This window comes from Stylophora pistillata, chromosome 8 (assembly GCF_964205215.1).
Source record: "Stylophora pistillata chromosome 8, jaStyPist1.2, whole genome shotgun sequence".
Taxonomy (NCBI): domain Eukaryota; kingdom Metazoa; phylum Cnidaria; class Anthozoa; order Scleractinia; family Pocilloporidae; genus Stylophora; species Stylophora pistillata.
In genome coordinates this window covers 1,276,870-1,302,636 of record NC_142526.1, presented here as the reverse complement: position 1 = coordinate 1,302,636, position 25,767 = coordinate 1,276,870, and the positions used below count along the sequence as shown (strand labels likewise).

At 39.0% G+C, this 25,767-nt stretch overlaps 1 protein-coding gene and 1 pseudogene across 1 annotated transcript; one reads left to right on the top strand and one right to left on the bottom strand.

Annotated features, from left to right (window-relative positions):
• Window positions 1–267: 267 nt before the first annotated feature.
• On the top strand, window positions 268–10,021 carry LOC111346627 (uncharacterized). Its single transcript, XM_088730966.1, has 4 exons — window positions 268–642; window positions 2,945–3,086; window positions 3,802–7,507; window positions 9,625–10,021. The coding sequence occupies exons 1-2, from the start codon at window positions 406–408 to the stop codon at window positions 3,062–3,064; spliced, it is 357 nt and encodes a 118-aa protein (XP_088587092.1). The 5' UTR covers window positions 268–405; the 3' UTR covers window positions 3,065–3,086; window positions 3,802–7,507; window positions 9,625–10,021.
• A 2,814-nt stretch (window positions 10,022–12,835) lies between these two features.
• On the bottom strand, window positions 12,836–16,600 carry LOC148724387 (uncharacterized; annotated as a pseudogene).
• Between the last annotated feature and the right edge of the window lie 9,167 nt (window positions 16,601–25,767).

Genomic DNA, 25,767 nt, shown 5'->3' with positions numbered 1-25,767 from the left:
GATATTTATCAAAAATTTAAAGTGATTGTCCACAAATAGATAATTTAAGCAACATTTAGCCGAACGTGCTAATTAAACGATATTTGTTTAAAGACACCCCGAAGGAAAAGGTCTATTATAGTTCATTCGAAAACAGATGTTCAGTTACCATAGAGAAAGCTATTTAACCCAATCAATTACGTGCATTTTGAAAAGAAATATTCTCTGCCGGGCAAATTGATTTTAATATATGCGGCACTTTGAGTCAACAAAACGCAAGAAACTATATAAACCGATAACAACTGCTTAAGCACTTAGACGTCTTGGGTCGAGCATTGACAAGTTTCAACGTACTCAAAGAAGACCTCAGCTTGGAAGTTTAACGACTTTAACGGTTACTGCAGTGAAGAGCTACTAGCATCAGGCATGGAAATCAAAATGAAAAACGCTAAACAAGCCAAAAGATTCTCCTTTTCAACGATGTTTCTTCTTTTAATAATCGTTGCGGCAGTGACTGCAAAAGCGACACAAAAAGACAGTTTTCATCAAATTGACACCGCCATCGAGGAGAATGCAGCCGCAAAGAAACAGGCTCGCGGATGGAGAGTTTGCCACAGTGGGAAATGTTACAATAGCCGCGGCCGTAAAAGAGGGATGAAAAGGGTAAGCTATTAAGACATGCTTTCAAGAGCAATTTTAGCCTAAACGCGAATTAGCTTTTACCAATGCGTTAAGGTGATCAAGCTGATTCAACGCATTAACTTGTGCCATCGGCGAGCAACAGTTTAAATGACAAATTTATCAGTTAGATACATCACCAACTGAATCGATGTCGCTATCATTGTATTTCAGTGAAAAAATATATATATACAAGTCTACGCTTACTTCTTTAAAAGAGTAGCAAAAGTAATTTCAGAAAAAAAAACTTTGCAATGACGGCGAAGGGAAAAAGGTTTGGGAATGAATTGAAAGGATCTGTTTTGAGGCGGTTGCACCGAACCGTTGGAATTCAAACTTTCTGTTTACCGTGGCTTGTCAGTTTTTTTGCGTTTTGTTGACTTTTGAAAGAATTTCGTTGCAAGCAGATCAACGGAACAGCATCTTGACAAATCAAAGGACTCTTAAAGCGAATGTTGACGTTATCTATTTTGGGCAAATTAAAGGGAGTGTCATTATCCTTTTTAAACCACTGACAAAATTAGGGTGGAAAATTAAACAGATGGCTCGATATTTCTTTAAGTACGCTAAGCAAAGAATATATTTTTGTAAGATCGGCAGACACTTGGTCTTTCTTCATTCAAAAAAGATCGACTTTGGTCGGGCGCCATGACGGTTGAACACCCTACAAGCTCTAATCCTTTCACTTGCAACTGACCTTACTAAAGTCGCTAATTAGAAAATCTATTGATTTCGCGTCACAAATGTTTACCTGGAATTGTTTATTCGGCTGAGATTAAAACTTTCACGAGAAACAAGAGATGCTAATAGTCGTTATTTTAATTCACTGTATAGATTATCAATCATCTTTTTGCAACGTTCAGCGGCTGATTTAAAAGTCCCTTCCAGTGCTGTTTACTAATTCAAAGCCTTACCTAATTTTTTCATAACTTCCGTTTCTTAATTAACCAATAACAACGTGACAGACCAAGATGCATAAAAGTTGAAAAACAAAAAATGTATAAATTTATTACAGATTTACGATTTGGAAATTTCCACTTGTCTGTCTTCATTAAATACAGCATTGACCATGTTCTACCCACGCATACGCCAGACAAATTAAGAGGAGTGAGGGTGATATTTACATAACAAACAAGAAAGAGTGATTCTTATGAAACTATTATTGAAGCTTATTGAAGCTTATTGAAGTCCATACAGCGACTGAAAGTTCAACGTTGATTTGGGTTATTGAAAGATGTCTTGTAAGTTTGTTTCTGAAAATTTACCAAAAATCCTTCAACTAAGAAAGAAAAGGAAACTTAGACTCAAACTTGGATAAGTTGAAGATCAAACAACCCAAAGGTTGGTGAAATAAGGTACCTGAGTGGTAACTGATACCTTTTAGGCGGGATTTCTTATTTGTTGTACTCAAACAAACAGTTCATTGCGCTGAATTGAATTCACCCAAGCGATAAAAATACCGTTTTTGGTGTAAAGAACCATTAGAAATTGAGGGGATGGTTAAGGATTGGTTGTAACGAATCACTCAGATATATGTTGCCTGCTTGAGTAAGATCTTTGGGCCAGTTTTTTCTCAAAGAATGGTTTTCGACAAAACTCGACGGTTTATTTTCACAAAATATTTCAAGTTTAACTTCAACGGCATCCAGTAGATGCAAATTCCATACGAATTTGAATTAGGGTCAACCAACCAAATGCAAGATTGCATTTTGTCGAAAGGTAAAAGAATTGGGCTTGGATAGCGGACGAAAATCGATCGGTTATTTCACATCGAGTGTTATCGGGCGAGGCTATTTTTTAGATCAGTGGCAGACTGACATTGAGTGGCCATCTTTCCTGACTGATTTTCGTCTCAACAACTCAAACTGTCTATCAACTACAAAAGAATATTCGTCCATACACACAACTAGATATCGATGAATATTTGTTCAAGTCGAAGACAACCCAAGATTATGTGCAATCATAGAATATTAATCGATATCGTTACAGAAACTTTAAGTGAGACAGACAATGGTCATCGATTAGCAAGCTATATATAAATGATTAAACAGTCATCGTTTATATTGATTGGTCGAGTGAGCTTTTATAACCTATTTTCAATGTCATTATCCAAACAATAACAGCTACTTTCAAGAAAGATCGTCACGTTGGCAGTTCACTGGAATTTAAAACAGTGGTGGAGAAGTTTCCTATTTCCCATCGAGACTTTTCATAATATTAATTTTTAGCCTTAATGAGAGTCAATTTTTATGAGCAGACAGTTCATTAAGTAATCTGATTTTTGCAGATTAAACCACAGTTTCAACAGGAGCTGCAAGATTTCGAAATTACCAACAAAGATGATTTCGACATACCAGCAGCCGAAACAAGGACGTTAAAAAGCTGGAAAGACGACTTCCAATCGTAATTTGAAAGAACCACTGAAACAGGTAAAAGTAAACAATAGTCTCAAATTTTTACCTAGTAGAAATAACACTTTTTGGAAGGTACAGGTACCATGAAAGGGTCATCAGTTTTCTCTTCAAATGCACTTTTTCTGTCTTGTTTTCCAGTTGTATAAATTTCTTTTTGTTGTTTCTTATTTTTGAGTTTTCCTTATCATTATTTTTCTGACTAGTTTTATATCATAAAACTCCAACAGCTGGGTACATATCAATTCAAAGAAAAAAATGTTGCACATACACTCAAAACGTAGCTGTCATCATTGCCAAGTTTTTGAAAAAAATTTCATGATATCCGATTTCACTTACCCAAAAGGATGCTAAAAATACGCCATCAACAAATAACCTATGCTTATTCAAAACGTTTCATCATTACCACACCGTGATCACTTTGAAAATTAGACCCCACTTAAGAAAATCAGAAGCTCGACGTTAACAATCGTTCCCTTCCTTAGTCATGCCACTGTCGCGCTCATATGAACTTGATTTCGGCAGAGCACAGGAGTTTGAGACGACCGACTCACACGATGCAATTATGGGTCTAGAATTTGGCACCGCAAAAGTTGGTACTTTTGCAACTGTAGCTCGCTAAACGACCCCATCCTGCCCATAAACATACACACCTATTTCCTTCTTCTTTCATGACCACTAGAATCGTACTTATCCGCGTTATTTTTCCTTTTCTTTCTTTTCCTTCCTCCAGATTGCCCCTGCACTATCTATTGTATTTGATAGCTGGATATCAAGTCTGCATTTTCACAATCGTTTACACCTTTTTGGAACATTTCCAGCATTGATGGTTTCCAGGACTAACATTTAATGACTTGAAGAAAGCAAACAGGTCGATAATTAAACAATCCTCAACAGAACTCATCGTAGTAAAATCCTTGTGAACACAATAAAAGTCTCTTTAAAAAATGAATGTACGTATTGAGTCTTGGTAAATGAGTTAAGTCTCCGCATCACGTTCTCAAAACACAAGGTATATCATCTAAAATTTATAACCCTATGTAATAATGATAAATAATATTAATAGAAATGAAGCTGATCGAGATTTTCAAGTTATATTATTGATAAAATTAACTACACTGAGCACCACGTGCATCAAAATGTATTAGAAAAAGATCATTCTCAGAGGGGCACAATGGGATGATGTCTTTTTACGGCTAACGTTTTAAAATGTTGAAAATTTGTCAATTCATGATACGCCTGACGGCTAAGTTGTTTTACTAGTTTATAGCTAACGGTTTACCGAACTGACAGCCTCTTAATTATAAGTCACACGAATAGCTCCATATAAAACTAAAGCGTGTCCAAAGCCATAGAAAGAGAATGTCAGCTGGGGGAGAGGCATTACCGCCCCATCAACTACACGCAGCCAGTCTTCAAGTCCCAGATACCTATCAGTGTCTGTCGCTCGTATCCTCAATTAAATGGAATGATCTCCTCCAGTACCCCATAGCATTAGATTTTCAATACAACATTTGAATGACTGAAATCAGGTCTGAAATGACTCCAAATGAAAGCCGCTAAACATACCAACAGATTCTCTTTCTTTCACCATATTTCTCTTGCTAAAACGACACAAAAAGATAGTTATCGTCGATGTGATGATGGAATGCAGTCGTGAAAAAACAGTGGCCCGTAAGATGTTATAGGTGCCGCGATCGTAAAAGAGGAATGATAATTTTGGCGGCAGGCATTGCCAAACGACACAAAATACAGTTTTCTTCAATGTGATACCACTATCGATGCCTATGCAGTCGTGAAGAAGCAGCGTCGCGGATGGCGAGTGCACTGCAGTGGGCCTGCACTGGATGTTATAAGTGCCGCGATCGTAGGAATAATGGTAATGGTAAGCTTGTGATATGTTTTCAGATGAGATTTTTAACCTTAAACGCAAAACAGCTGTCACCAATATTTTTGGGCGTCAAATGTGACTCTGGTCGCCCATTATGTACCTCGTAAATGATGATTAAACACCCTACATCAACAATTAATGTCGCCAATCCAAAGATCTATTGGTTCACGACTAGATCGCAAGTTCTGACCCAGTATTATTTTTTCGGCTGAAATAACTAAAACTTTCACGAAAAGTAGATAAAGCTAATGATCGACATTTTAGGGCAAAATACTTAGACTATCGATCATCGTTTGCGACGTTCATAGGCTGATTTGAAATCCACCTTAGTGTCATATTTCATTTGCAATTCCCAACATTTCCACATTGTCCAGTTATTAGTTGTACAGAGTTTCTCATAGAATGGCTGGTGAGCAATTCTGCTCAAAAACTGATGTTTCATTTTTGATGAATTCCATTCCTACCTTTAACGGCCTTATAAATAATCCAGAGTAGACAGGAATCTGGACTGGATTTTATGAGCCACAAACGAAATTACACGACTGTTGTTTTACTTCGGTTATATCAACTAAGTTGAAATTGTAAATTGGCCACCGTAACGAATAAAAAAGCTGACGTTTCGAGCGTTAGCCCTTCGTCAGAGCGAAGGACGAAGGGCTAACGCCGCAGGGCTAACGCTCTGACGAAGGGCTAACGCTCGAAACGTCAGCTTTTTTATTCGTTACGGTGGCCAATTTACACTTTCAACTTAGTTGATATAATCAAATTACCTTGTTACCCCCACCCACGCAGCACCACAGTTTCTTTAGACATTTTCAGCCTTAGTTGTTGTTTTCCTTCATTTCTTTAGGATCGCAGGGCCACTAGTTTATCGGTTGAATTATTATTTAGCGATACTCTCGTTAGAAAGACGTGATTTATTGATTCTTTTTATATTTCATGGTACAGTCAGAGGGCGTGCCTATTTCTGATCAACCCTTCGATATGTTCCTGAAATAAGTAGACTTCAAGTGATGTTTTCATTAACTCCCGTTGGCTTTCACTGATCGAGGTCCGTTACGTAAAGGGCTTGAAACGTGGGTAAAGTAAATTTAGTTGGCCAGTGCGCTAAAAAATTATAACCAGATATGATGCAGAATACTCCAACAGAAAAGAAATTGAACAGCTTTTTTTTTTCAGACTTAAGTTTATTTATTACATCGTTTGCACAAAGGATATGAAAGTGGGCAGATTCTGTCGAAGTTGTCTTAATGCCATCCGGTTCCTTTCAACTTCAGCTTTAAACAGGAAAACTGATTTAGATGTTCTATTTGCTCTGAATGGCCATGAGGTGGACAAAGATCTCGGTTCTTATGACTAAGATTAATTTGTTTGAAAATCTTTTTTTGATCGGCACTCAGCCCTGAGAACAGAGACAATATCTGACAGTCAATTAAGCTAAGCATGGTTAATACCTGCAGAAAAATCGCTGCGATGGCCCATGAAGTTCCTATAGCTTTTCTTTTGCAAATTTTGGTGTCCGCCTATTCGTCTTAACGAGCGTTGCATTTCAATAAATGACATATATTTACAGCTACTTGTCCCAAGAAAAAAAGTTTTTAGACCAACAAGGGCCTTACTCTAGAGGACGCATGTTATTTTTGGAATTTTTCAGTATCTCATATTACGATTTTATTTTCTCTTTGCTTTTTGGCCGCTTCATCTATAGATTTCCCTCATTAAAATCGTTTTTCATTTGTTTTCCAACAATTTATGAATTTACAGCCCGGACGACAAAATAACGATTTGGAGGAGTTCAAAATGAATAAGAAGCAGTTGAAATTAAACAATGGAGTAGTTATCCAAATAACAAGTAAATTTCCTCTTGACCTGATCTCTTTCCAAATCAATGTGTGTAGATACTTAAAAGTTCTCTTAATCAACAATTATTGCAAGTAAAATTTAAATTTTGGTTTGACAAAAGTCTTCCCTTTTGTTTTCGTGATCTGGCAGGGGAAATAGAGTTTTAATAATTAAAACTACTGCTTGCCGAAGCAAATTACGCTCATTGTCGGTTCAAGAGTGCTTAGCACTTTGGAGGTGCAATTTATTACAGGGAACAGGTGTTGCTTCCCTGGTTAAGCTCTCACCGTACCACTGAAAATAATAAATTGAACGCGTCTTCTCCTAAACGAGCCAATTCCTGCTGGTATTCGCCGCCTTTAAAATGTTCTTAACTCACCGTGTGTTGATTAATATTGTAATTTAGGATATATAAGAGCTGTTATTCATCGGTTTTTGAGAATTAAAGAACCTTCGCAGCTTTATAGGTCATTCTACCGGCCAGAGTCAATATTTGTAGCTGTATTCAATTATGCGTCTCGCAGTTTTGTGTTTTCTATGTGCGATGATTTGGAAGATGAGTTGGAGTTTAGAGAGCCAAGGAAATTCCATGATTGCCGACGAGAGAAGCAACATCGAAAAAAGAAAAGGGCATAAAGGTGAACGTCCACCTTGCTGGTTTGGAAGGTGTAGAAGAAGAAGGAGTTACGCTTCGGGCCCCTCAAAGGTATCTTTTTGCTTGGTTTTACGTTTTGTTTACACCAAGAACTTTCAAATATAAATCCTCTGTACTTCCTTTTATTCTTTGAACTCGAAAAGTATTTCATTTTAATGAAATAGGTCTTAAAATGATAAATTGAAGATAACTGCTATCGACTAAGTTGAGTATGGTGGAGAAAGATTAGTGTTTGCCCCTAGAAGAAAAAGAAAAGAAAAAAAGTTTTTTTTAAATTAGATAGGATATCAGTTTCCAGAATAAAAGAAGTCACTAAGGTTATTTCAAAGGACTAAGATGTCAAAAGGTAAGTACTGAAGTGATATACGGCCATATGTAAAATGGCATTCAACCATGAACGTGACTTTCCTGTGGTTCGCTGAAGTCTTTAATTAAGTTTTGTAAGCCCATCGATTTTACGAGACGTTTTCTGCGCGTTTTGATTGCGGAAACGGATGTTTTAATTGATATTGGTTTATATGACGCACTGCACGACCGGCAATGACTCAGTCAGTGTGATTAACAGAACAGGCGGTAATAGGCTAAGATCAAATGGAAAAAGAATAGAAATCAGTGTAGTTCTCTAAATTGGGTATAGTTTCAAAATAATGAAAAAAAGGGAAGGGATGAGTTAATTTTCATTCTTTCCTTAAGACTTAATCAGAACGATTTTCGTTGAGCCACAGACCATGAGATACTGAGTCATACTTCAAGAATGATCAAAACACAACTTATTTTTGCTTGAAAAGGTGCCAGCTTACTGGGGGAAATATATAAACAATGGCTATTACATGTTCCGAGAGACGAGCAGTTTTCAAGAGCGAAGCTCGAAGAAAACTGTGAACTACGAGGATTCGATAATATCCTAGGAGAAATACATAGGATTGTTATCCTTGAAATACAAATCGTTGCAACTCGCAGGACCGAACAACCAACCATTTGCTGCGTGAGAATTTCATTTTTCAGTGATCTCTGGGGCGACTTTATGAAAAAAATAAGAAAATGTCCCTTTCTTCCGTAATAACAAAAAGCGCTCACTCCTATTTTTAAACAAGTTTTAAACAAACACTTTTATTTTCCTGGTCGGACGGTTTGAAATTTGTGGAATATCATCAGGGGAATATTACCAGATATTTCCCAGTTTTTGTTAGGGCATTTTCGGCCATGGGACACGTTAAGACCAATCGCCTACAGAGAAAAATAGATTATAAAAATTGGTTGATGGATGATAATCTCGGATATTTTCTGCAGAAAATATTTTGAGAAACTGTGTTTCGAGAAAAACAGAACATATCTGAGGAGAAACATACGAGCTTATTTACGAGCTAAATTAAGGCTAATATGCCTGTATCTTTAGCTGCACGCGAAGCGTAAATTTACCAACATCTTAGTGTCTAAGAACGAATATTGGCTTTATGTGCCATTGGAAGTTTTTACTTTCAGCTCAATCGAGACCAAAATTTTCAGATTTCCGCTGTATTGTAAATGACAAATGTACGTGAGAAGGTAATAGCATTTTTCCTTACGGGTGGCCTGATAGCTGCGGTTGATAGCAGGAAAGTAAGTTTAAAGTCGGCCCACTCACGACAAAAATAAAACCATGAAGATTCTTTACGATAAAAACCATGAGGCCCCTCTCTCATGTTTTTAGGGTCAAACTGGTTGACGCAAGCCGAACCGGAAAAAAGCCCTTCCGGCCGCAGGGTTCTAGCACATGTTCTAAGAGGGGGAATTCTAATAATAAAGTCTTTTTTTTCTCACGGGAAGAACCAGTGGAACTGTTTTTTTATCGTATAATTTTGTTGTAGTAATCCAGCGCTCGCCCTATTTATGCACGTAACCACGACCTATTATAGTTTAAACATAATTTGGAAATCTTAAGACATCGTGTGATAAAACGCTTATTGAATGAAGTGGGTCTGGTTGCGTGGAAAAACATTTGGCTCTCGGTCATGGCACTCGGTCCTTACGTCATGACCTCGAGCCAAATATCCTCCTTACAGCCCTCACGCTTGGTTATTAAGTACATTGTGATATTTTTCCTTACCAGATAGAGCTGTTTTAATAACCCTGTAACAATAAAGAATATACTTACAACATAAATATATCTTTGTTTTGTTTTTAAACAGACCGAGAGTCGACTACACGATGAAGAAAAATCATATGATATCGACGAAGAGCTTTAACAAGACTGACAGCAGCTGCAGACTTAAAACATCAAAAAAAGGGGGAAATTGTATTTATTTGAGCCCTTTGGGAGTATTTTGGTTGTGGACTGAAATTAAATCATTCAAAAGTACAGAGTATTTATTGTGAATGCACCATTATAATAGTATCATTGATGCTATTCTATCATTCTTTGTTTTTTTTTTTGATTAATTTTTCTTTTTTCGTTTCCTTTTTACTTTTGTATTCATTCGACCCTGTATTCATCTCTTATTTTGAGTCAATAGAAAAGTTGAGTTCAGGAAATGGCTAATGTTTTACAACATTTTCCCGAAATTAAATTCATCTTCTCTGACAAGGCATCATTGCATTGAATCATTGCATTGAAATTGGGGCTCAGTATTCTCTCTCTCTTTCTCTCTCCCCCTCTCCCTCCCTCTCTCTCTCTCTCTCTCTGAATCTCTGTAGGCTAACGTGACTAAAGTCTCGTAGGAAGACCTTTTCAAAATATATTCACTTTGTTCAGGGGAAATACCTAGACGCCCTTTTTGCATGAGCTTTCAAGATTCCCACAGCACATCGCGTTTGAACCCACACCGAAACCTTTAGGTGACTGAAATATTTTCTTCTTCGCTCTACGGTGGGTTTGCCCGGCTGAGGACAGGTCTCCTTTTTATGGCTACTACCTCTATAAAGAAGGAAGTAGAAGAAGAGAAGCCATGATGTTCACCTGTTGAGAGAGTAAGTGTAGCAATAGAATATGAACGACCTCATCGCCCAAAACAAAGTCTGCCGAGTTTTACCCGATACTCCTTGCTTTTGGCATTTTTTGTTTCGGAACATCTCCTGTCGTTCAATGCTTGGTGACGATTTCTTCGAGTCGCTTCAAATGTTACGAGGAATTAGCACGTGATCGCACTGTTTCCCAGCGTTCCTTACTGCTTGTTTTGGAGTACAGCAGAATACGATAAACATCTCGAAGTCACTACATTTTGCAAAAATGTCTTTAAAAGTGTGACTGGCGCATCATGAAAACTTAGAGGGAATTTCTTTTTCTCTGAAGAGAAAGTATTTAACCGTTTGAATCAAAAAACGATGCCCAGTCGATATAATTTCTCTGTGGCTACTGTGACGATAGTTTTTGGCACCCAAATTGGACTTTCGCGGAAAGCACAACAATGACGGGGGTAACTAGCTTTGAACAGCGACTGGGTAGCGAGGACAGGAACTCATCACGATTCCCTGGTACAGGCGACCTCTTCAAGCGAGCTTGTACGGACTTCAAGGAAAAGACAACCTTTTGGTTCCACAGTAAGCTTTTATTCTAGGTCACGCCAACAACTGACATGACCTCTAGTGTAGTCAAGTTGGTAATCCAGATAAACGATGTAACCAAAAAGCTTTACAAAGTACTTAATACGTAAATATTGAACTGGTGTGAGGTTCTATTGTTCTCTAAATTGACAATGTTTAAACAAGATTACAAAAGAACGGAAAACATCTCTTTGAAGCTAAATGATTTACATTGAAATATTCATATGTCGAAAATGAAAGAGCAGGCTAAATAAACTTTAGGCCATTAAAAATAGTAAAATTAGGTGAGAACTTCACAGCTTTGATGTTGAAAATATACCCATGATAATAACAACAGAACAGCTTCAGCTTATATAATAAAATGAAAAATACAATGAAAAGTTTCTGCTTATCCATGCGAGGTGGATAACCGCCTCCCGGTTAGCTCAGTTGGTTAGAGCGCCGGATTGTGTTGTGCGGGAGGTCGAGGGTTCGAGCCCCGGCCGGACCGATACTCATGGTCTTAAAATAAGTGAGGAGAATTTGCTACCTTTCTATAATCAAGAAATGGATAGATATTCTAGTCTTCTCGGATATGGACGAATAAACCGTAGGCCCCGTCTCCTGCAGGGTTAGGGGTAGGAGACGTTAATTTCCCACGCACGAGATTACTGTGTCGTGGATGTCCTCCCCTGGGGTGGGATGGGTGGGAATTGACCCTGAAAAGCCCCCATGGGGAGTGGTCAACTAACGTATACATGTATGTATGTATGTAGGTGGGTGTTAAGTTTGGTCGTGTGAAAGGAAATTGAAGTTACGAGTATAAACTCAGCTGCCAACTACCATGAGAACTAATTTTGCCGGAAGGACCATGAGCATTTTTATTTACCTAAAAATTTCACTAAAATTGAACAAGAAAAGTACCGTTAGGCACCTGCACAGTGAAAACAAAGTGACAATGCAAAATCTATTTCTGAAAACTACTGTGGCTTTTATGCATTTTTAAAACTTCACAATGGAAGAAACTCGCTTGATTTTGACAACGGCTATAATAGCAAAACAACAAATAAATATGCCTTAGCAACCACACGGAAAAATCATTAGATTTTCTCGTTACATTTTTCCCACGTTGCTTTGATACCTGGTCAAGAAGAAACCTCGAGAAACCATAGGGGTCATAATGACAAATAAACTTGGCATTTTTATAGCAGATAAATTCTTCTTCAGGTTGAATAATATTTACTTCTTAATGCGCTTATGTCCTGTTTCTCACCTTGCATAACCTTCTATTTCCTAAAGATTAACTAACATACATTTCGGAGGATTTTTAAAATAAAACCGCATAAGCAATCACATTGATTCCGCTCTACCTTTTGGTCATCAGTTAAGTAATGCTCTTTGCTTGTTTCAAAAGTCGGTCAGGGCTTTAAAGATAAGAGGCTGACCACCTCCTGGTTAACTCAATGGATAGAGCGCTGGACTGTTCTGCGGGAGGTCGAGGGTTCGAACCCCGGCCGGACCAATTCTCAAGGTCTTAAAATAATTAAGAAGAATATGCTACCTTTCTATAACATCAAGAAATGGTTAGATATTCTAGTCTTCTCGGATAGAGACGAATAAATGGAGGTCCTGTCTCCTGCAGGGTTAGGGGTAGGAGACGTTAATTTCCCACACACGAGATTACTGTGTGATGGATGTCCTCCCCTGGGTTGGGATGGGTGGGTTAGGATTGATTGTAAAGCGCTGTTGATCTGTCATTGTAAATAGCGCTTTATAAGTAATAAATTATTATTATTATTATTATTATTATTATTATTATTATTATTATTGTACATCATGAAACTCAGGTACTGTTCGTCATCCTGGAATAAATTCGGAAAGGTTTACGAATGTTTTTGTAAATAGGCTGATTTCTAGATATAATATTTAGATTATTATTTGTCTAGTTAAAGTTAATGATTCTTAGATTATCTTTTTTAATATTCAACGATTCTTAGATTATCTTTTTAATATTGTAACTTGAGATATGTACTTTTATCCTGAGAGAATAAAGATCATTATTATTATTATTATTATTATTATTATTATTACTTCCGTTCCTGGTGGTTTTTCTCGGTATCGATCAAATCCTTCGTTAAATTCCGGTCTGCAATCGGTTTTGGCTGGAGTATCAGAAGGGTCATCTTCGTGCCAAACCTTCATTGATGGCACCTGTATGAAGGAGGTCAGTGGTTTTTGGATAACGGAGTTGAAGTTACTATTTATGTCGGTGTGAATTGTTGCGGACAGGGACATAGCAATGAGCAATAATATCAAGAGTGGCTGGAGTGCAACTTTCTCGTCCTTCGGATCTCTGGGAGGCAGATTTACTTCAGATGGCTTCACAGAGCCTTCACTGGTAAAGGCGTTTTCTCTTGCTTCGACATTTTTTTCTTTAGGTGAAAACGTTCCCATTGTGGGCACTGTGGTTGAACTTTCTTGGCTCAATGGGTTTTCTGTTTCTGTAATGGTAATAGTGTTGTTGTCGAGGTCAATAATGGCTCTATTTCTTTGGAGGAAATCGTGACCAAGGATGGCATCATAGGCAAGGTCCTGTATTACTTGGAATTCACAGGGGAACTGACTTTCCTTAGGTGTAGCGGCAAGGTAATTCTTTTTAGCTGTAGGTTGTCATTCCCAGTCTGAACTGCGGGATAAGGAACTTCACCGTATATTTCCTTTAGAACTTCTTTTATGGCTGAAACGCGTTTACCTGTGTCCACCATTATATACACGGATTTTCCTGCTCTTTTACCCGTAGTAGTCAGGTTGCTCAGTGGTAGCTTCCATCAACTTGTATGGGGCCTGGTCAGGAGCTGGGCCGGCAGGTTCAGGTTCACATCCGGCGGAAGTACTACACAGTGGCAGAGAGGGGTTTGGAGGCGAATCATATTTGGTTTCTTTTTCGCATCCGGTGGAAGTACTAGGCTGTGGCGGAGAGGGATCTGGAACGGAGATGTCTGTTTCAGCTGCACATCCGGTGGAAGTACTTGGAGCTGGTTTAACTATTTTTGTACTCTCGGAGCTGATTTGACAATTTTTGTACTCTCAAGAGTTCACAATGATGTTAGCGACGGCATTGACCATTGCTCCTGTACAACACACTGGGCAATTAAACAGAGTAGTTTCAGTTGACTCATGTTTCATTAGGGGCTTTTTGGGTTTCATTTTCTCCTTTTCCTTCTGGGGTGAGCTCGTACCCAGTGGACGAGCGGCCATGTCTGGTTTGGCCTTCGTTCCCAGGCTTCCTTGTGACGCGTTCCTAGCGTGGTCAGCGGTCGAGGTTCCAAAGGCCTCGTCATTCGCACAAGCGTCCTTGTACTGTAGTTGTAGATCGTTCGATTGTGGTTGAGTAGCTGAGAGAAACTCGCTTGTGGCCTCACGGTGGGCTCCATTAGCGACCCTTTGGAAGGAATGGAACAGTTCTTGAAGTACTGGAGCGATTCGTCGTTGACTTTCGGGTCATTTTCACTCGAGTCTATCCCTAAAAACTCGCTTCCACTCTGTTGGAATACGTAATGAGTTCCACTGCGTACCAACAGAGCCATATGGCCGTGTTGATATTCGTTGTCAATTACAGCGGCCAAGCGATTTCTTAGATCTTGAGAGGGTAATCTGTCTTGTCGCTGCGTCTTGTTATAGCCAGATCGGTGAGTAATTTCCACTCAGCTGGCGTCGCTGTTGGTTTGGCTCATGTCGATCAAAATTCGAAATGGGTCCGAAATGGTTTCGCGTGGGGACCTTTGGTCACAATTCTGTTGAACGTGGCCTATTTCGTGTTCTTAACGACTAAAGACTTAATTCTACTATATGGAAAATACACGGAGCAAGTTCCTTCAATGAACTTCTTTATTCAACTCATTATATGCAGGATAACTTACAATGATATAGGGTCAAATAAATGATCACGTGACTACATACGATCCATTCAGCATACATAAAATGAGCGGATGTTACATTAACACAAAAGCCTACTCTTCCACAAGAGTAACAAATGGTTCGTCCCTCTCGTGTTCGCTATCTTGGTCGATCTTCACGACGATTTTGATTACGCCAATGAGCCAAACCATTTAATCGAGCGTCAACTCGTCGGTAAAGTTCTTGAATCTCTCCCAGAAGACGTTTTATTTCGCGGATTTCTTGTAGAATACTACGACACTCTTGGCTTCCGGAATAGTAAGGTGGATTTTCAGCTCTAGTTATCGACGATTCCATGCTGACGACCATAGTAAGTCAATAAGTTAGTTAGTAAGACTTTAATTTATGACGTAAATACTAAAACAAGGAATGACCTAAAACCACCTGCAACCACCTACAACCACCTACAACCACCTAAAAGCACCTAACACCACCTAAAACCACCTGGAACCACCTGAAACCACACACCTTCAGAAATCAGTTTTTGACAGTCGTTTCTCCGGTGTCAATTTTCGATGTCAAATAGCGTACGCCGGAAATGTTGCCTTCGATATATTACCAGAATATAGCTGCCGTGCATTTTCTTGTAAATACTAAAACAAGGAAGGACCTATCAGTGGGTAATCTATGCAATTTTGCATCAAGGCGTCAAATTCCGTTGGTGAATTTATTAACTGGAAAAATCTTCTTTGTATTGATCCTTCGACCTTAGAATCCCTGGTTTCTTTGACTTCTAAATTGGTTCGGAGACCTTGACTGGAATGGATTAGGATAAAATCTTCCGATGGACCTGCGTCGCTCTCTTGTCAAGGAACAAAGGGGCTCGTTGGCTCTGGTGAACTTTAGTGAACAACGGATGGGTCTTCGCACAGATCAACACTTAGATCTATCGCCTCTGTATTTGTTCTGTTGGCTGTATTCTGACTGGCAAATGCGGTGGAAAATCTCGGAAGGCCACTGGACGGAGTGGGCTGATTTCCTTCGTTAAAACTGGTGACGTGTGCTGAGGACGGCAAGGAACTTGGGTGAAATGCAATTCAAACGGGGTGGGTACATTTCGCTGACCCCCAGTCCATGGACTACCCTCGATGGACTACCTAAGTGGACTACCCATATGGACTACCTAACTGGACTACCCATATGGACTACCCTAAATTACCTTACTTCACACGAGCGAATCGAGCGAAAAGACGGACTTCATTCTCTTTTGTACCAGACGCGTTCAACCGGCGACAACCTGTTAAAGATAAACCGATCCGTCACTTGATAACTAGTAACTCCACCTCAATTTGTCGCCGCTATATTCCCACGGCTGTTATTAAAGAGAAAACAAAAATGCTTCGAGAACCTGGACTGCTTGATCGCTCTTGAATGACGCACGGTTGGTAGTGTTTTGTAGCTTTAGTTTAAGCTTCAATGTACTGCTCTAATCATCTGAACATCACAATATCCGTGAAAGTAACTACACTGTAGAGCTGGGCCCAGAGATATTTCCCAGAACGTTATTATTTCCTGCTGATATAGGAGGAAATAGTTACACTTACGGACAAAGAAACTTGCATTCATGCATGCATCCATGCTTGCATTTATTCACAGACAGTCGTTTCGGCGAAGCCCTTAGACCTGTGAGAACTAACTCCTCAGCTAAAATATTTCAAAAGAGCTCTTCGCAAATTGCTATTTGATATATTAGAAAAGGAGGATGAGTATATTGAAATCCTCATGATTGTTAATAAAGGGGTTCATAAATATGTTACGTTTGTTTTTTACTCCTCCTCCGTGTCTTTAGAAATTGTCAGCAAGTGCTGTGTTAATTTGTCGATTCATCATGTATTTGACTAGCTTCCCAGCTATTTGCGGGGCAAACCTTTTCAAATATGTATTTTGTAATATGAATAAAGTTGTACTCTAATCTTTCTATGAGAACGACTAGAAAAATCACCTCTGAGTTAAATTTACAGAACGGAAGTCAGCTTTGCAAAGGGACAACAAAGTGTGAAAGAAAATTCTGCCTTCGTTACCACGTACAACCCTTCTTTGTCAAATTTTAAAAACATCTTAATGAGCAAATGGCATAGAGAAATGTACAACAAGCCCCCCATAATTTCAGCAAATCTCTGGATTCTTTAAAAAGCAGTTGTTCCGCGAAAGAAAAAATTGCTTGAAATTTATTCCAAGCAATGTCTGTAACGGCCAAGACAGTAACAGCCAAGCTTATAAGATACAAGATTATAAATTCGAATTACTCACCACCCTTCACGCGCGGTGAATGAATAAAGAACAAAGAAGAACAGCTGACCAGCGGCATTAAGAAAAGAAAATGGCGACAATCGATCGTCGATCTCTGTTTTTTTAAAGGTAGGTAATTTAGGGTAGTCCATTTAGGTAGTCCATCGAGGGTAGTCCATGGACTGGGGGTCAGCGAAATGTACCCACCCATTCAAACGACAACGTACCATTTTCTTCTTCGTACAAGAAACCTTGCACCTCTCTATTTACTTTAGGCGTACTATTTCTGGTGGTGGAAACGGCGAACTTTCTGCTTCGTAAGTGATATCGTGGCAAACCACTGATAACTTTTTTCCTGGACTTCATAAATGGACAAAGGAAATTTTGTTACTCAAGTTATTTGAGCGGTCCTTTCTTGTCGGCGCTCAAGGGATTACTTCGGCTTGCGGATTTTGTTGTCTTCTTTAACTTTGATAACGTCCTGTAAGTTAGGTTAAGTATAATTATATATATATATATGTAAATATATATATAGAAAGTTTAAAAAATTGCGAGGATGGACCACTTCTGAGGTAAAAAATCTAAAAATTTTTAATAAAAAACGTTCCGGTCAGAGAACTTCAGTTATTTACAACTTTTGGAATAAAAAAAGAGCATTAAATAGGATCGAAGTGCTAATGATTACGTAATTACAGATAACGACTAATGAACTGGTGCTAATAAACAAAAAACCTAATTACAAAGAAACCAACGGACAAAATACAAGAAACAAACCCTAAAAACTAAGAGATAAGAATACTAAATATGTTAATATGAGTGGCGTAATCAATTGCAAAGAAGCAATGCGGCGAGCATTATAAAAGGAAGGCCCACTTTTTACTACAAATGTAAACCGTAACAAAATCCCAAAACAAGGTCTTTGGAGCCCGAAAGGGCAAATTAGCAACAAAATCCCTAGAGGGGCCCTTGAATGATACTAATCATAATAAGATCCCTTGGCAGGGCTTCTGAGTTCAATCGAAGAAAAGCGCCTTTGAAAGATCAATTAGTAGCGCCGAATAGAAGATGGAAAATTAATCATAGCAAATTCTATTTTTAGAATGAAATTCCTTTCTTTTATTCAAACCATGGGGTGCCAAAGAAAACAACTGAGCACTCCAATAAGCCTCTTTTGTGATTAAAAGTCTATCGATCTCTGCAGAGCCACTAGGGGCCTGTACCTGATCAATGCATTGGAACGAAAAATCGTCCAGGTTGTGTGGGGTTTTGTTGAAGTGTATCGCTACTTCACAAGTTATTTTGTTTGTGAGCATAGTAGATTTGTGATTCGAAATCTCACTTTAAAGTCGGTGGTTGAAGATCCCACGTATTGCAGGCGACATTTCTTACAGCAAGCCAAGTAAATCACATTTTTAGAGTCACAGGAAAGTCTAGAGTGAATGGTGTAATTTTTGCCCGTCTGAAAGCTGAGAGATGATTTAGATTCAACAAAGAAATTCTGACAGAGGTCGCATCTTTTCCTATCGCATTTAAAGCAGCCATTGTTATGAGGAATGGTTTGTCTCTCGCTGGCAGTTTTAAAACGAGATGGTGCTAACAATTCTTTGAGATTTTTCGATCGACGAAAAGATGGTATGATAGAACTTCGAGGAAAAAGTTCTTTCAATTTGGGGTTAGATTGCAAAATAAACAAATGCTTCCTGATTATGTTGCCTACGTCGGGCAAGTTAGGATTAAATGTAATAACAAATGGAAATAGTTTCTTCCCTTCTTTTCCACGAGTCCAGAGTAAATTATGTCTAGGGATGGCGGAGGCTTTGGAGAATTGTTTAAAAACTAATTTAGAAGGGTAACCCTTGTTAACAAGGTACTCTTTGTACTCAGCTGTTCTCTCGGCAAAAAATACTTCTTCAGAGCAATTTCTTTTCAATCTTGTGGCTACTCTAAAGGAATAGCCTTGAAAACGTGCTTAGGATGGCAGCTGGAAGGCGGAAGACATAAATGGATATCTGTAGGTTTGGAATAGACGTCTGTCCTGATAAATCCATCGATAAGATGTAAAGTGAGATCAAGTACGTGGAGCTCACGCTCAGAAAAAACTAGCTCAAACTTAATAGTAGGATACAGAGAATTGATGTAATCAGTAAATTGATGTAGGGCAGGAAGGCCCTGCTGCCAGAGATCAAATACATCGTCTCGATATCGCCATAAGGACGGCTTTATCGGACCAGAAAACTTAGCTTTGTGATCAATTTCGCCCATGGCTAGATCGGCATAGCTACAAGCATTCTTCGGACCCATAGCTGTGCCATGAATCTGAAGAAAGAATTCTCTTTAAAAACAGAATGGTTGCTCTTCAAAAACTTTTTACGGCTTCTAAAATACAAGTCGTGGATGGACATTTGTTTTATCAAGTATTCAAAGCCTTCCTTACTGCAGTGAGGCCGAGTTTGTTATCGATATTAGGGAACATTGAAACCACGTCCCACGAAACCAGTAAGGTGCCAGTTGGAAATGGATCGCTTGTGTTAAGATGCTCTATTTTGTTAAGGTATATATATAGAGTCGTTAATGGAACTCTCAGGCCAACAAAGGTGCACCGCGCCAGGAGGATCAATAAAGATTCGCAGTCCAAACCTCACAGCCAACACGAACGTAGAAAGTTTCGAGGATGGGCAACTTCTGATGTAAAAATCTTCTATTAAAAAACTGAAGAAATAACTGAAGAAGGTCTCTGACCGAAACGTTTTTTATTAAAATTTTTTATATTTTTTACGTCAGAAGTTGTCCATCCTTGCAATTTTTTAAACTTTCTCTATATATATTTTAAGTCTTGAAAAGGGTTTATTCATAACAAACCACCTAAGTTACAAAATAAAAGTGCTAACGCACGTGGGCTTGGCCCCAACTAATTATTAATAAACAGTCCAAAGTTCCAAAGTTCAAGAGTTCTTAAATATATACGAGTATTAAATATTACTAATATTAATGTAAGGTTATAAATAATTCCAAAATAGTTGTCTAATATTAATATAAGCTTAATCTATAATATTGGTATGGCTAGGGCTAACGTAGACTAATATTAATGTAACTAGGATTGTTTAATGCTAATTCTAAGTTGTAAATAATTCCAAGTTGATTTAATCAAATGTAAACTAAAGCTTAAGGTAAACTAATATTAATATAAGCTTAATCTATAATATTGGTATGGCTAGGGCTAACGTAGACTAATATTAATGTAATTCTAAGTTGTAAATAATTCCAAGTTGATCTAATCAAATGTTAACTAAAGCTTAAGGTAATCTATTTGCAAAAGTATTCTATAGGAGTCCCCATCAATTGTACAGATTGATGGAGACTCCCGTGCGTTTCTAAAGTTAGATAACGAGAGTCGGAAGTAGTCGCACGCAATTCTGTTTTTGGTCTCGCTGAGGGCATAGCGAATTATACCCTCAGGGGGGTCATTCCCATTGTGGAAGGTAGATTTATTTCGAAATTTCTAGATGCTGTACAGATTTGTCTTAATTAGAAAGCGGGCAATACGATTCTGTTTTGGATTAGCGGGGGTGCAACGAAAAAAGAAAACATAGGTACAAGATGGGAGAAATCTAGTTCGGAGGATAGAGGAGATATAGGAGAAAAGTGGGTCCATACAGATTTCACACGGGGGCAATTGAGAAAACAGTGATCTATAGTTTCTTTACGGGAACAGAAGGCGCACCTATCTGAGTCGATATATCCCCAATTCTTTAGAGAATCGCGGACCTTAATAGCGCGAAGTACAATTTTCCAGAGTATGTCGTTCTTATGATTTTCAGAAAAGTCATCTCGCACTAAATTCCAAAACTTGTCAAGATTAAAGTCAATCGGAAGGAAGGGAGTCCAAAAGCGATGAAGAATTGGAGATGTGGAGTTTTCCTTCAAGAGAGTTCGATAACATTTCTAGGAAGAAAATTCAAAATCGCACCACTCCGTGCGGGAGAGAATCCCACGTAGAGTGGTGAGCGCCGAGAGAACATTCTCATAATAGGGCGTCAAGATCTGTGTACTCGGGGTGGAGTTATCGAGAGAAGAGCTCCACTCCGAGCGACAGGAGGCAAGCCTAGAGCCTAGAAAATATCTGGCCAAATAAAAGAATTTTGATTCGCGATCATCTAGATTGGAAATTACTGAGGCTAACTTAAGAGATTTACCTTTGATCAGGAAATTCAAATCAGTGCCGAAACCGCCACTTCAAACTCTTAACTATTAATGCAAGGGGGCTAGCAAACCCCCTTACCTACAATTTCTTGTTTGATTTGATCGAGAAGTCCAATTGCGATGTCTGTTTTTTACAAGAAACGTTAATTCATTCTGAATCTACTATCAAATCTCTATCCCGTAGATGGCTGGGCCGTAGTTTTTGCTCCCCTGCCTCTGGCACCAGTGGTGAGCGTAGGTGTAGTAGGTTTACGAGTGCAGGCAAGGGACAGATCAGGCAAGCGAGCAGGTGTGCGACGGGATGATGGCTTGATGGGTTTGGGAGTAATGAAACCATGAGGATCCAGGAACGGGGAATCAGAAGAGATGGATGACGGTTGAGAAGATTGTTCAGAGAGATTGTGCGAGGACAGTTCGGGTTGAGAGTGTTGCTGTTCAGGTTGAGAGTGTTGCGAAGGCTGTTCGGGTTGAGAATGTTGTTCAGACTGTTCAGGTTGAGAGGGTGGCTGAGTCTCTTTAAAATCATCGGGCGGTGGAGGGGATGGAGGATCTTGCGTACAGATGTCGGCGGATGGTGAAGGATTTTTCGTACAATTTTCGTCGGTGGATGGTGAAGGATTTTGCGTACAATTTTCGTCGGTGGATGGTGGAGGATTTTGCGTACAATTTTCGTTGATGGGTGATTTTGGCGGCAGGAGAACACAGGCGAGAGGGAGGTTTTCGTCTATTTCTTCGTCAATATTTACATCTTGGTTTTCGTCAGTGTGAGTGCCATGAATTGTTGGGAACACCCAGGAGCATTCGCAGTTCACGCCAAAGTGACCTTCTCGCTTACAAATACAGCACAATAAGGGGCGTGAACAATCACGGGCTTCGTGGCCAACACCTTCGCAATTGAAGCAAATTTTGTTTGTGCAAGCGTTGCTGAAATGGTCTGGACGATTGCATTTTCGGCAGGTTGGGTTCTGACCGTTGTATTTAATAAATATCTGGTATTTCCCAAAACGAAGAAAGCTGGGGATGGGCTTAATGATACGGACTCTGTAATGTCGGAGACCGTTATAAATGTTGGGCGCGTACGAGTGTTTTCCTCGGCGATAATGAATGACTTCACAGTAGGGCGTAAGGCGTTTAATTATTGCAAGTTCAGACAGTTCGAAAGGAGCGTCGTAGATAGTTAGGAAAGTGAGTGGTTTGTCGATGTCTTGAAGGGCGAAAGGTTCGGAATCAATGTTGAGAGAATTTAGCCGTAGGAACTGTTCTTTGGCGGCAATAGATTTGAAGGTGACCACAACTTCACCGTTGAGTTTACGTTGTAAACACTGAATGTCGGTCTGAGAGACATTACTCTCGGCAAAAGCATCAAATACAGCACGGGCGCTTGTATTCTTGTTTGTCATAAAGAAGGCAGATTTCGGCCTCAGATGCATGCTGTTTTCGGGAAACAGTATTTTTGGCGGTCTTGTTTCACTTGTAATATCAGAAGTGCCAGCAGCTCTTGAAGCGTATGAATCGCCATTAACGGTTGAGCGGTCTTGAACATTTTCGTTGCCAATCCTTGACATTTCTTCCAGTCCATCGACATTCATTGTTAAATCCATTATCATACAAAAGCAAAAGTAGAAGAGAGGGCCCAGAGGGCAAACTAAGCTGAAAAATCTCGGATTCCGTAGACCACGCTTTGACTAGGCACTAGCGACAAAAGCACGAGAAGCTCTTTTTGTTTCGGCCTTCTGGGCCTCATCAGTGCAGTGCTGATGCTAGGATGGGGGAGAACCGATATTCATCCCCAAACGATCTCACACTTGTGGTTTCGTCTAAGCCATGCCAGAGTGCTCAAACTAGAAGAGCCTAGTGAGCTATGCACAATGCTAGCGGCGATGGCTCATCCCACAGTGCTCAATTTGGACATAAAAGCAGAGATTCGTATGCCAAAGAGCTATGTCTCAGTATATATACATAGCAAGTCGTTAGTGGAACTCTCAGGCCAACAAGGGTGTACCGGGCCAGGAGGATCAAGAAAGATTCGCAATCCAAACCTCACAGCAAACACGAACGTAGAAAGTTTAAAAATTGCGAGGATGGACACTTCTGACGTAAAAAAAATAAAAAATCTTAGCACCAGTTCATTAGTCGTTATCTGTAATTACGTAATCATTAGCACTTTGATCCTATTTAATGCTCTTTCTTTATTTCAAAAGTTGTTAATAACTGAAGAAGGTCTCTGACCGAAACGCTTTTTATTAAAATTTTTTTACATTTTTTACGTCAGAAGTTGTCCATCCTCGCAATTTTTAAACTATATATATATAATTATACCTCAAGAATTAGGTTACTTGAACTTTTACTGCAACTCTGAGTTTCATGCCTCTTGCGAAGCAGTTGCAGTAAAAGTTCAAGTAACCTAATTCTTGAGGTATAATTATCCATAGCTCTAGCCCTGCTATTGAGCACTTTTTAGTAGATGATGATCTCATTCCGCTATTTTGGTTATATATATATATATATATATATATATATATATATATATATATATGTATACACTTTCAAGTTTGTTGCTTCAACTCATACAGACTAGGAGAAGTCGTGAGTCGTGGCTGTGAAAAAGTGCTCGATGCAGGTTGTAGAGCGTTTCAATAGCGGTTATAAATTAATGACAGGAAGATCGTTTCACTGTTAAAGGCTGAGTTTCACGCAGCTTGCGCTGCGATCGTCAGACGGTTTATTATCGATGGAAAACATACCGTGTTATAAAGTCAATTTATAAATATAAATTATAGTTAAAATAATAGGAAGCAATTAAGAAGACAAGAAGACTGTCGCTATTGGTTTCGCAAGTAGAACTTGTTTTCATGGCGGCATTTGGAAATGAGTTCTGATCGTTTGTTTAATAAAGTGGATTTGTCCGCAGTGATTATGAGGAAATTTTCGGCAAGGCAGGGGTTGCATGTTCTTGAATTTCCTTTGTAAGATACGGCTTTGTGTATTGCCGACCAATGAATGGAGTAGGAAGTGTTGGTGCTCTTAAGTTCCCAAATGTATTTGGATAGCTCGGTACTGTCGGCTTTGTCTCGGAGTGAGAGGGAATGCTGCGTGTATCTTTGTTTAAAATAATTTTCTGTTAGGCCGATGTAGTTTTTGCCCGTTTGGTCTTTGTTTGTTTATTTAAAACGAGCTGCGTTGTATCAGCAACCATGTCATTTTCTTTATTTGATTAACAACCAGCTAAACTGACTAACTAAAATAAAGTGTTCACAAACAAGAAGCTCCGCAGGGAAAAAGCTTTCAACCACAGGGTTTTTTATTCATTATTAATATTACAGGGTTTTTATTCATTATTTAAGAAATTTGTCAGAAAAGCAAAAAAAAGAAAAACATAAAGAAAAATGAGATAGCATAAACCTCCTTATTCTCCTTCCAAGGTTTTTAAGCTTAAAACCCTGTTTCTGTCGTTCAAGCGGGTCACCACCGCGCCCAACTTATCGATCGACAGTCAGCACTACAAAGGTCACAGAAGGAAAATTCCGACCGCATTCTATTCACTCTCACGTTTCACTCTCACAACCATTCAGTTAAACCCATTATTCTTAAAAACTTCAAATTACTTCAAAACGATCCAGAGACTGGCACTATCTTTTCGCAACCTCCACTTATTTCATTCAAATGCGACAAAAACATAGGCAGTTTTTTGGTCAGAAGTTCATTCCAAACTAATGACCAACCCGGCACTTTTAAATGCGCTCGCGTACGATGCACAACTTGTCCCTTCATTCACAACGCTCAGAAAATATCGGGACCCAAGCGACCATTAAGATCACCGATCACTTCAAGTGCACCTCCGCCAATGTTATCTATTGCATAACTTGCACTTACTGCTACAAGTTATACATCGGCGAAACAGGAAGACGACTAGGTTACCGATTCCGAGAACACCTTCGCGACGTGGAAAGGAATGACAAGGACGCATCTAAACCAGTCGCTAGACACTTTAATTTACCTAATCATTATAAACAACATATGGCAATCTGCGGTCTTTCCTTACATTTAGGCGACACGGAAAGCCGCAAAACTCTTGAACAAAAGTTAATCTTTCAAATCGGCACTCTTAATCCCACAAGTATTAACGAATGCTTTTCATTCCACTAATTTATTCGTGTTTTCCTCGTTGCCATGTTCCCACCAATGGCGTAGCTTCGCTTTCTGCATATAAAACCACATACAACCCACAAGTCCTCCATTTGCTCTGACGAGGGGCTATCGCTCGAAACGTCAGCTTTTTTATTCGTTACGGTGGCCAATTTTCAATTTCAACTTAGTTGATATAAGCAAACATTTAAGAAGGTTTTGGAAAAGGTGTTCGATAACTTTTTTTTTTTTCTGAGGAATTACCTTTGGCTGTAGGGGACAAAAAAACTAAGTTTGTGTGG